Raw genomic sequence first — 12,349 nt, forward strand, 5'->3', positions numbered from 1 at the left:
AAACATACGCACAAACATACAGTTACAAAGTTGCAGTAATTTCTCTCAGGCCCGTAAACAGAGTTTCCCCACCCCCCACTGACGAAGGTCCAGAATTTATCCCATACAATAGCTCATTTGTCCTATTAGACTTGTTATGCCATCATAAGTTATCAAAATAACCCATCGAAAAATTCCTTAAGACCAAGTGGATTGTGATGCAAAAGTCAACTTTCATTTGTTGATATAGAGAAAACATTCTATAAGTAACTTTTATTCTAAATCTTGGACCTTATTCTTAAAAGAAAAAAAAACACATTACATTCTGAGACTGAGGACAGTTGAATGTGCTGGCCAGTTTGTTATTCGCCTAATAAATAACAATAGCATCTTTAAACTTTAACAGATTCCTATTTTCCCCCTGATACAAAGTAGCCTAAAATAAATGCCCTTCATATATCTTTATTTTAAATCTTTAGAAAATGTTTTGGTCCATTAAAAAGTGACAATCAGACAAGCTAATCCAAGCAAAACAATGTCGCTAAAATGCAGAATTGAAATCTTATAATTAAATAGAAAAAAATCTCATGAATTAAATCGAATAACTGCAAAAAAAGTCAACATTTTGAGAAAAAAGAACCAGCCTTTTCACTAGGCTGGCTATGGGCCTATCTCTATTGCATTTATGGCAAACAAAAGTCAATAAACAACATGTGTAAACAAAATTATTCTACATGATATTACACTGAATGTATTTTTTCCAACTCTCATCCACTTATGGCAAATACAAAGGTTTAAAAAACGTAGAAAACCAAATCGCTACAAAATAAGCACTTGGCAAAGCACTGTTATTAAACATTGGTAAATAAAGTTAGAAATGAAGGAGTGCCAAAACGTCAGAGGAAATGACGTTGGCGAGGTTTTCTCCCCAAGTGTGTACGGTATGGTCCGTATTTTGCCTCCGCCAGACAAATACGTTCCCATATACTTACTTTCCCGAACATATATTCACTATCTTGACCAGATTCAATACGCAAAGAAAACCGTACACGATACGAATGTTTATAAACGTGTGTATGCTTATTTTACCTTTAATATTGCTCGCAAACCCCATCACTTTGAATGTAAACACGTCCTGACAAAACGCATGCGCACTGAGACAAACGCACTCGTATATTGGGACATTGTGCAGATTCGAGCCTGAAAATGGGGGACAAACAGCAATAAAAGTAGGATAGAACGCTCATTTGGGACCTGTTTGTTCTGATTATTGGTTTTTGCAAATCCGACATAGACATGTAGTATAGAATGCTGGCAAACTCGCAGTATAACGAAAACGATTTGGTATATTAGCACCTCGTTTGCTAACAGCGGCTAGCTAGCATCAGGATCAAAATGGAGGCAGGCTATTTATTATTAGCTCAAGTTAAAATGGTTCGTGCCTCTTGAACCATAAACCGAAAACCAAACCACGTCTAGCTGTAACGTTTGGTATAATAAGTGCGTGCATGTTTTATCGGTAGTGAGATTCAGTGATCTGATTTGGACAGTGAACATTTATGGCTGTCTAGTATGTGATTGCGTTTGGTGCTTTTTTCAATATTTGATCACGGAGTGGGTTTATATAACCTTGTAGTGGAAGTCATGTTGCAAACAGACAGGAAGCCTGCGTTATTTTGTGTGCAGTTTTCATATTTGCAATGCATTCAGTGGGATCTTGAAACAAACATTTGCAACTATCAATTATCATTTTGCTTTCTTGATTCTTATTTTACGATTTATGTTTTTCAAGTCTGCAGACAAGCCTCTATTGGAGCCATGGTTCATCGTGTAGAGGTTTTCCTTCGCCATGAATATGCGACCCGAATGCTTTTCTAAAGCAGGATTGTACTCAAAGAAGTGTGACTTCAGCCCATCTCAAACAAGACATCCAGTTAGTGCCCAAAGAGAGCTCAGAGATCCTCTATGTGACACACCAGACGACACTAGAGAACATCTGATCTCGCAAAAGAACTTAGAACGGGCTTCATTGCCTTCAAAGCCTGGCAGAGAGTTGATCGTGGCTTCAGAGGCTGGCTCTGTGGGCACAGAAACACTGTCATCTCAAGCTAAACAAATGGGGGGTGAAGGCACCCCTGTAAAAAGTAAAACTCCTTTTGGACAGACCAACGCCATTGATAACAAGCCAGAGTTTGTATCCATGAATTCTCATATTAATTCTAGAGACCCTGTTGGTGAGAAAAATGCTAAAGAGACTATGGGGTCATCTCACGAACACTCCGAGGGTAAAAGGACCAATATGAAGAAGATCAGTGGCAATCCTCATGCACAAGCCACTTGCCTTAAACAACTGCTGTTGCTTCAACTGGACTTGATCGAGCAACAACAGCAACAGCTGCAGTCTAAGGACAAGGAAATAGATGAACTCAAATCAGACAGAGACACGGTATGTGCACTTAGGGTTAGAACTTTTTTTGAGCAGAAAATGCAATCGGTTGATCAAAAGTGTCAGAAAACCCATGTCAAATAAAAGCTGTTTGTTTATATTAATGATTTGATTCCCCAAATTTCAAATACTTAGAAGAGTACAGAAAACCTTCGTGACTAAAATCAAGATTATTCCACAAAATATGAGCAACACCTTTGAAGTTAAAACATTGGGGTTGCGTTGTCTAAATATAATCCAAACATGACACCAAATCTGCATATTGAATGATTTTTTTAAGGATCATGTCATACTGAAGATTACAGGTATTATGCTGAATCTGGCCCCAACGTTTGATTGATAATATGATTTTGGCTTATTGCTTGTACTTGCAACAATTTTCACTTTATTTCTGTTGAATGTGATCTTCTTTCAAACAGCTGCTTGCCCGCATTGAGCGAATGGAACGTCGTTTGCAGTTGTTAAGCAAGGAACCACGTGACAAGAGGCTCTTCCAGCCTTTAGAGAGATGGGTTCCAGACACCGATGACTTTTGGGAATCAGATTTAGGCGACAGCCCACAAACTCAGGCATCCAAGTCAAGTGGCAAAGTGCAAAAGCGGTAAGAATAGGCTATTTTTAATTGTCATTCTTTCTGTGATTTTTATTTTTCAAATCAATTGTTTGGTCATAAACTGGTTTTGCCTTGGCTGATTCGAGCTGTAATCACTAAACTAGAAAATTAAGCGCAACCGAAACAAAGACGCAAAGGTCAAGAGGCAAGTCCTCAAGGACAACTCCCCAAAAATCAGACACAAGAGGGCCATCGCCATGTCAGCGTGAGCTGCGGAGCAAGGAGACCCCAGAGAAGGCAAGCACTGGGAAATCGTCCAGAAAGACAGACCAGCATGCAGAGGAAGGAAGCAGCAAAGAAGCAGATGAACTTCCTTACATGACAACCACTGAAATGTACTTATGCTGCTGGGAGCCTCCAGATTCATCATTACAGGAAGATTGTCCTAAGAAAGAAGAGGATGTTGCAAGTAAGTTTCTGGTTCAAATACAGAATGCCTTATTTAAACGCTGGTTTACTAATTGTTATGTGAAAACTATTTTCCCAGTACCATCGTGGAGGGAAAACATTATGGAACCCCTAAAGGAGGAGGATGCAGCTGATCTCCCTGAAGTAAGACTCGTCAATTGTGTTGAACAGGAATCTTGGCTATGATGTTCACTGTCATTAATCGTTTTTTTTTTTTTTTTTTGTAGAGTCTTGATGACAGCGTTTTCCTGAAAAGACATGCCAAGTTAGAGCTTGATGAGAAGAGGCGAAAAAGGTGAGATCTTCAGTGTCACAGAAACCATCTTAATACGCTGATTTAGTGCTCAAGACATTTATTTTTATTGTTTGTTTAAATAAAGTTTGCTATTTTCAGTTTTTTAATGAGCAGATAATTCAAAAGAACAGCATTCACAGTGATATCCCAGAATAAAATAACTCCTCTTCTGATGATGAAAGAAATTAATAGGTATTCTTTGATGCAAGTGCCTGAAGGAACAAATAATCATTTTTCTTTATTGTCTTGCATCTTTTCTCCTCCTTAGATGGGACATTCAGAGAATTCGTGAACAGCGTATGCTTCAAAGACTGCAGCAGCGCATGGAGAAGAAGAAACCGAATGTTGTTCAGGAGAGCGAGCCAGAGGTGTCCTCGTTTCATCCCGATTTGGAAAATGGTGTGACCCTCAGGCATTTCATACAGTATTTATTTATGAATGCCTTTCATTACAACTTCTCATATTTTCTTTTATTTTTGTACAGTGGAAGCCATCATGGTGACACCCTTTCTGCCCGTAGTGGCATTTGGACGGCCTTTGCCCAATTTGACACCACAGTAAGAGCTTTTTTTCTTTTTGACATGTTTTGCATTTTCACATAAAAGTTGAAGTACAATTTAAGTGTCATGTAATGTGTCAGTCCTCTTTTATCTTCTGTCAGGAACTTTGAGTTGCCCTGGCTCGATGAAAAAAGTAAAGGTCGTGTCGAAAGCCAGAAGAAACAAACTCCACACAGGACCTGTCGGAAATGAGTCGCAGAGATTCTGGCCACATGTCTGGCTTGAGAACCACATCCTGGAGCGATACTTCACAACATCACATTAAAGCAGAATTTGATCAGTCGTGTGATGGCATCTGCACTCAATCCGCTCACTCAAAGACTGTTTATTCGAGAAGGAAAAGGCAGCAATACAGCTTTGTTTCCTGATAATAAAGCACCAGCTGCCCGGAGTACTGCTATTTTAGTTCCTCACATTCAGTGTGTGGCCTTGTTTTGAACCTTTACTTTACTTGTAGTCCTCTTCTGGGTACTTCGACTAAGGTGAAGTGATATCGGTTATTGCAGGCTTCACTGCAAACACTGTTTTAATGTCCACTAAACTGGTTATGGAGTATTGCTGCACATTTGCATGTAATGCCTCAGTAGATTTGTGTTGAGAATGACGTTTGCTTTTGAAAATGTAATTGTGCATGAATGTCATGAATATCCTATGCCTAAAAATGTACATATTTTTGTAAGCATAGTGTAGTTATTTAGATAGGAAAGATATTGGCAGGATTAGAAGAGTTTCCTGATGTAAACAAGTTGCAAGAATTATTTGTATGGCTGTTCACGTGTCAACAAATCGGTTCAGCATCCCATGCTGGTTTAAGGACGCTGCCCTAATGTTATTTTTGGATTCAGAAGTTGGTTTGCTGATGATGTTTTTGATGTACCTCAAAAATCTTGATTGAAAATACATTTATTTTACGCTTCTGTTTGCTTTAAACCTCATCCATGTCCAAAAGTGTTGTTGTGTCTTTATTAATTTAGCATACATTCTGTGCCTCATGGGAGTCATTTCAGAGCATTTGTTGTGGTCCCTAAAGATTTCTTCCTAAACATCTTGTTCTATCTAACAGTGAAAATCTGATTCTGTATGTGTGTGTGTATAAATGCTAATTCTCATCAGCACACATATCAATAGTTTTGGTTTCTTGTGAATGTGTACAACTGGATCTCTGTACATAGCTTTACTCACATCCATTGGCTGTAAATAAGGAAAATGTTGCTGTTATTTTTTTATTTAATGTCAGAAATGTTGTATGTTCAGCATAGATATTAAAATGATAGGATTATTTACAAAATAAGAACTTTTGTTTTTCAAAAAAATAAAAACAACACGCTACAGTGATTCAACAATTGATGCTTGTTTTTTTTTTAAAGTTATATACTTGAAGTGGATCAAAGCCTTTTATTTATTACAGCTATTCTTGTTAATTTATTTATTTTTTATTTCCCAAATCACTGGATTTGAAATAGATGGCAAAATTATGAGAACAGCACATTCAATCTAATAATCTTATGTTATTATGTCTAAGTCCATCACATTTATTAATATTCAAGTTGCATGATGAGATCCACAAAACTTGAGACACATGTAACATTATATCATTATGAAATAAGTGAACAAATAACAGAATAAAATTATTCCCTTCATAGAAAGTGAAAAAATGTTTATTGAGACAAAAAAATATGCAAAACCAGAAATAATTTGTCAAAATATACCACCTCTTTTAATTCACCATGAGATAAATACACTAGTTATATTTCTTTTGATTTTTACAAACAAGTCTAGATTATTTTACGATAAAACAAGCTTTGGAAAACTGCCGCCAAATTATTATCTTTTTTTTCCAAACGAAATGATCAAAGTTAAAGAGATTTTGCCTTGTTCATAAACCTTTAAGTTTATGAAGGTTTATAGTTTAATGAACAAGCCTAAGTGTAGGCACTATAGATTCAATCAATCTGGTAAACAAATATATGAACCACCACATTTATTAGATGAAGGTATTTACTACTAAAAGATCACAATGAAAATATTATGATAGTATAATAGCGTGGGTATTTCAGCAGTTCTCTGCTATACTTTTATATAAACAGATTGAAAAGTGGAGTGACTTTTTGCATCACATATATAAAAAGATCTGTGCCTATTAGAATAAGGGATGAGCAGTTTTTATATCACTGAAATATTTAGTGTTAAAGTGTCTGCTAAAGATCAACTTGAAATTTTGGAGTAACAGATACTCTGTTGGCTTTATCACCTTTAAAAAGACTTGGGAGCAGTCTGATGCATTGCATCTTCATTTGGGTTACGTGTTTGATAACATTTAAACAGCACATGTCATAAAGAGAGACAGAAAACCAAAGAGACGCATTCAAGCGTCTCATGTCAGAAAAAAACAACAGCATTCAACCCCCCCTTCTTTGCATCATCAGTCTACATTTTAGTGAAGCGAACTCTTGACCGAAACCTGAAAGTCTTTTCCTTCTCAGTCTCTTCTGAGATTATTCAGTCTCTCTTCCAAGTCAGCATCAGCATCGGCCAGCGTAGGCTGCGGCTCAGCTTTCTTCCCAGCAGCAACCGACAGACTTCCTCCAGTAGCAGGCAGGTCTGTTCAATTGAACAGAGAAGTCAATATAATCACAAGCCAATGCATTATTTTAAAGAGCAGTAACTGCTGTAATTTTTTACACTTACTTGAAAGTTCATCAGACAGAGTCAGACCCAGCTCATCAAGAACTTGAGAAACAACAGCATCACTGCATATAAGCAAAAAGAGTGCATGTGAGGAAAGTGCAGGGTCTGTTATGTAGCAATAATATTTTAAGTCTTTTGGGGGGGAGGGGCTTGTTTTGTTTTACTTGACCCTGCCAATATGACAACCATTCTTTTATACATGATTCATTTAGCTTTTAAAATTCAGATTCATTAAGTCAATTAGTAGACATTTTTGTCCAAAGAGATTCAACAAGATGAAACAATACACACAAGAAAGGAATTGATAGTACTAGAATTAAGAGCTACAGTAAGGAGGAGAGGTGAATTACTTTTTAATTAGAGGTTTACTGAACATTTAATACACGGGCACAAATATATAGGTGAAGTCAAAATTATTGTCTGTTATGTAAATATTTTTTTATATTTCCCAAATGATGTTTAACAGAGCAAGACAATATATATATATATATATATATATATATATATATATATATATATATATATATATATATATATATATATATATATATATATATATATATAATCTTTTGTAGAAGGTCTTATTTGTTTTATTTCAGATAAAATAAAATGAGTTAATGAAAAATATCTAGTAAAATATTATGTACTTTCATCATGGCAAAGATAAAATAAATGTTTTATTAAAACTAGAAAAATAAGAAATCAGTTATTAAAACTATTACACAAACCTTTCCGTTAAACAAAAATTGGGAGAGAAAAAATATACAGGGGGCTAATAATTCTGACTTCAACTGTATATTCAGACACGGGTTTTAATTAAATAATATTTTACTTGATTTCAAGTATTGATTTTACTACATTACAAGAATAATGCAAAAAGTGTTGGTGTCAATTAGCAAATATTCATAAAAATGTACATTTATTCATGCTCACCTCTCCTCTTCATCATCTTCATCTCCCATCGCATCATCAATTGCATCATTCATCATCTCCTCCTTCATGTCCATGATTTCACTTTGGCGCTCAAACTCCATCATGATCTTCTGGATCTGTGGCAACTTTAACTGTATTAAGAGAAAAAAGGAATAAATATCAACGCACGCGTAAGAACAAACTATCTGTTGGCAGGACTTTTTAGCGGATGTACAGTACCTGTCTGTTCATGGTGGCCATAGCTTTGGTGACTCCTTTCATGGCCTGCGCCATGCTGTTGTTTGATTTGAGGGTTTGAATTTTAAGGCTGACAGCTTGAATATTGGCTCTCATCATGATGAACTTCTTAACATATCGTCTTGTACGAACCAAATCCTTAGCCATGATCTTTACAGCATCCTACAGGAGAAAGAATATTGCTTGTAAATGAATGTAAAAAAGTCAACCAAATATCAAATGACACCTCATTACCATCTGTCCTTGTTTGGCCATTTTTTTTATGTCTGCGATTATTTTCTTTTCCTGCTGCTCCAGTCTCTGCCGTTCTCTGTCTAGATCCCGCATGGCTCTATTTAATGCTCTTTGATTCTGTCTGAGCATCTCCTCAGGAGTCTTTCTCCTTCCAAACAGGAACTCCATCTGACGAACAAAATAGAGAGCAATTAGGAGGACAATTTTAAGTGTTTCTATGATCTGTTAAACATCCAAATGGCATTAGAGGGCACTTAAGTCATTCATTTATGCTCCTTCGGCTTAGTATCTTTTTTTCATCATGGGTCGCATTATTTCACATTATTTACTCAATTGGAGAGTACTTATCCAGAATATGTTTTACACAGTGGATGCCCTTTCAGCAGTAACGAAGTACTGGGAAACACCTATACACTCTTATCCACACACAAACACTACGGCCAACTTAGTTTAATCAATTCACCCATAGTGCATAGTGCGTTTTGGAGGAAACCCACGCCAACAAGGGGAGAACATGGAAACTCGACAGAGAAATGCCTACTGGTTCAGCTGGGGCTCGAACCAGCGACCTTTCTGCTGTGAGGTGACAGTGCTAACCACTGTGCCACCGTGTCACCCACTTAAATCTTAAAAAAGAAATTCAGGTTTACACCTGTGATTTGATAACAATGACTCTCAGACACGTGATGCTGACATCATATTTTGCAGATATGTCATGAGGCATGACTGAGCTAATTGAGTGTAGCTGAGTGTACTCTCAAATTAAAATATTTTACACGACATGAATCAAGTGACCTCTCCAATTGAGTAAATAATGTCAAATTATAAAATATACCCTCTCAGTTTTACTGTTGAGCAAATTTTGCCTTTATAATTAGTACATATGTGTGAGATAAGCTCTCAATGACAATGAACCGAACAATTTAGGACTACAAACACTTGCTAGATTAAAAAAGACAAATATTTACGCTCATACGTTGAATAATAACGTATTAATTGAATGGCATTTTACATAAAGATGAAGGCTCATCCCAAATAATTGTAACGAGCTCAGCTGCTAAACTTAGCTCGTCAAAAGAAATAAAAACGAGAGGCCTGTATCTCTCTCGTTAGTACCTTGACTTTTCTTTACGTGGAAAATGTCCACCGGAGACACCAACAGCTGAACAGACCAAATATCACGCCCTCGTTTGTTTCTTATTGAAGTTACTGTTCGTCGATCCACCCGATTGTTTTCCCCACTTTAGCTTCTTCCGCGTATGAATGTCAATACTTCCTTTGTATAGGGCTACGTCATAGGAAATGCGTCATAAATTACTTTCCATCAACAAGAAATGACTCAGTTCAATAATTTATGGTTTTATTAAATCTCTTAGACTGGTTAATAACAAGAAAAGTGATGGATTATTGGATTATTATGATAATTATTTTGGAAATATCACGGATACATAAGTTCTTCTTTCCTCTTGCTGTATTTGTGTTATGTATCTCTGTTTAATTTTTTTATTTTTACTTTTGTGTGTCTATATTATTTAACCCGATCTGTTATTATCATTGTTACTATCATTGTGTTTTTTTGTTTTTGTTTTTTTGATTGGATTTTGTATGTTTGTTATTGAAGTGAATAAAATAAAAAATAAAAAAATGACTCAGTTAATATATTTAGAAATTTTTAATAGGGAAAAATGTGGTCTTTGCAACAAAAATATTTCCACACCAACAAGGTCAAAGAAGTGTCTTTTAAATAATCAACAAGTTTGATCTTATTAAACAATTTTTTAAAATGTTTTTTTTTCTAATATTGATGTAAAATGATCATTTTTTCAATTTCATAATACAACTGTTTTTCATTTATTTTGGTATTGTAATTATGCTGTACAATTTTGGAAACATGTTGGCTCATTTATTAATGATAATATACAGCTAGATGTTTCTGTTACTTTTAAAGAAATTCTTTTTGGTTATTATGAATCTGCCTCTACTAAGAGAAATGCTTGTTTTGTTATAAATGACATTTATTTTCTTTGTAAATTCCATACTCACAAATGCAAATTTACTAATACCAAACCATATTTTCCTGTTTTTTAGTCAATATTTACATTTAATTTCATTATCTAAAAATAAGAAAGCAAACAGAACTATTTCATTTTGTAATGTCTTTATTTTTTCTTCTTTCTTTATTTCTTTCTTTCTCTTTATTTCTTTCTTTCTTTCTCTTGTATCTTTTTCTATTGACAATGTAATTCATATTATGTATTGTAAAAAAATATTGCTACAAACTAGTAAATTTTTTGCAAATAAAAAAACACTCAGTTATTCATTCATTCGTTCATTTTCTTTTCAGCTCAGTACCTTTATTAATCAGAGGTCACCACAGCGGAATGAACCGCCAACTTATCCAGCATATGTTTTACGCAGCAGATGCCTTCCAGCACCAATCCAACACTGGGAAATTGACTGAGAATAATACATTTATTTTTTGTGTGTGAATTTGTTCAGAAGTGGCTCGACTTGTATCATTATTTAAACACCCCTCCTACCTTTGCAAAATATTTTAGTTTATTACTCAGAATCTGCACATGAATCTAAAAAAATTATCTTCAAATATTATCTATTTTGTTTGGATTTTTTTTATACATAAACAAAAATGCATGGCTTTAAATCCTTTTGTACATTTTCTGATTGAAGTTGACTCATTGCTCAAATCTTTCCATAAGTGTAACAACAAAAAATGTGTTAGATTTTTAGTACTATATAAAGAACTGTTATATAAAGAACTGTTGTCTATTGACTCTGATTTTATTTAGATAGCCTTCCTGTAATATTCTCTCAATTTATTTATTTTTATACAATTGTAATTTACTTGCTCCTTTCTTTGTTTTGTTAGTCGTCTGCAATTAATGTAACTTGTATTTTCCCCTTTCTTGTATCTCTCTTATATTGATCTCCTGATTGTGGTTTCATTAATGAAAATAAATATTAAAACAAATCAGAGAGAAAAAAGGCTCAGTTATAATAATTAAAAAAACTAGATTTTTGTTTCTGATGTCTGTTTATCCTGTAATTGTAATTTACAAATGCACAGTTAAGAAAAATATATATTAGGTAGGCATCTTTTTTTTTCCATGTATCCTATTGCTTGTGGATGCTGTTCATTGTGTATTGCATGTATCTGACTTCATGTTTTTATATCTTGTAATTTTTCAACTAAAACTCCTCAATAAAAAAGACAAAGCATTGTTATAGATTTTTATAAAAGTGGGTACTGTATAACTCTCTAAATTTGTTACTTTCATATATTACAATTACATTTTATCTCATAATTATTAATAAATTAAGTCTTTAGTTTTTTTTAAAGGTTTAAAATTGTTAATAATAATAATATTCATTTAGTTCATTCATTTCATTCATTTTCTTTTCAGCTTAGTCCCTTTAATGGTCTGGGGTCGCCACAATGGAATGGCCTGTCAACTTATCCAGCACATGTGTCACGCAGTGGATGCCCTTCCAGCTGCAACCCATTACTTGGAAAAATCCCTACACATTCATTCACACACATGAAGGACAATTTAGCTTACCCAATTCACCTGTACCGCAGCTGAGGCTCGAACCAGCGAACTGTGAGGCGATCATGCTACTCACTGCGCCACCGTGATGCCTTTTAATGTAGTTTGTCCTGCAAATATTTATCTGTTTATTTTTCTTGTTATTTGTAATTGTTTTTTTTCCATCATCAGTGTTTTGTGACGACAGACACGACTCCAGATTACTGGAGTTTAATTACTGTGTTTAACCCTAATTATTGTGTTAAGCTGCCTTGGGATATTCAGATCTGCGGGGTGGAGCTTGGGTTAAAACAAAAAACAGAAACAATAAACTGGAATGTTTACTGCTGCATTGTATGAAAATTGTCTTCTCATTCAATTAAAAAAAAAAAAAAACGAATAATAATAAAT

At 34.8% G+C, this 12,349-nt stretch overlaps 2 protein-coding genes across 19 annotated transcripts; one reads left to right on the top strand and one right to left on the bottom strand.

Moving 5' to 3' along the window:
* The first annotated feature begins 892 nt into the window (after positions 1-892).
* msl1b (MSL complex subunit 1b) lies at positions 893-5,644 on the top strand. Of its 18 annotated transcripts, none has more exons than XM_087276457.1 (9): positions 893-1,208; positions 1,772-2,425; positions 2,845-3,026; positions 3,143-3,447; positions 3,526-3,590; positions 3,674-3,741; positions 4,010-4,140; positions 4,226-4,298; positions 4,382-5,644. In XM_087276457.1, the coding sequence occupies exons 2-9, from the start codon at positions 1,829-1,831 to the stop codon at positions 4,491-4,493; spliced, it is 1,533 nt and encodes a 510-aa protein (XP_087132583.1). In that variant the 5' UTR covers positions 893-1,208; positions 1,772-1,828; the 3' UTR covers positions 4,494-5,644. The 18 variants fall into 18 exon arrangements, with proteins under 18 accessions (XP_087132583.1, XP_087132589.1, XP_087132585.1 ...); XM_087276463.1 differs by having other exon boundaries at positions 4,403-5,644; XM_087276459.1 differs by having other exon boundaries at positions 893-1,049.
* A 288-nt stretch (positions 5,645-5,932) lies between these two features.
* On the bottom strand, positions 5,933-9,648 carry chmp2a (charged multivesicular body protein 2A). Its single transcript, NM_213517.1, is given in 6 exon segments — positions 5,933-6,902; positions 6,990-7,051; positions 7,923-8,053; positions 8,142-8,321; positions 8,394-8,561; positions 9,510-9,648. Coding segments are annotated over 5 exon segments (663 nt in total). The 5' UTR covers positions 9,510-9,648; the 3' UTR covers positions 5,933-6,780.
* Positions 9,649-12,349: the final 2,701 nt, after the last annotated feature.

The sequence above is a fragment of the Danio rerio genome, chromosome 12, assembly GCF_052040795.2.
Source record: "Danio rerio strain M-AB ecotype USA chromosome 12, GRCz13ab, whole genome shotgun sequence".
Lineage (NCBI taxonomy): Eukaryota > Metazoa > Chordata > Actinopteri > Cypriniformes > Danionidae > Danio > Danio rerio.

What these genes read in the sequence shown, in the direction of transcription:
- msl1b (XM_087276451.1), top strand. Translation starts at nt 1,829, where the DNA reads ATGAATATGCGACCCGAATGCTTTTCTAAAGCAGGATTGTACTCAAAG. An exon ending in AGTGGCAAAGTGCAAAAGCG is followed by an intron (nt 3,027 to 3,142) that starts GTAAGAATAGGC and finishes TCACTAAACTAG; the next exon opens with AAAATTAAGCGCAACCGAAA. An exon ending in TCATCCCGATTTGGAAAATG is followed by an intron (nt 4,141 to 4,225) that starts GTGTGACCCTCA and finishes ATTTTTGTACAG; the next exon opens with TGGAAGCCATCATGGTGACA.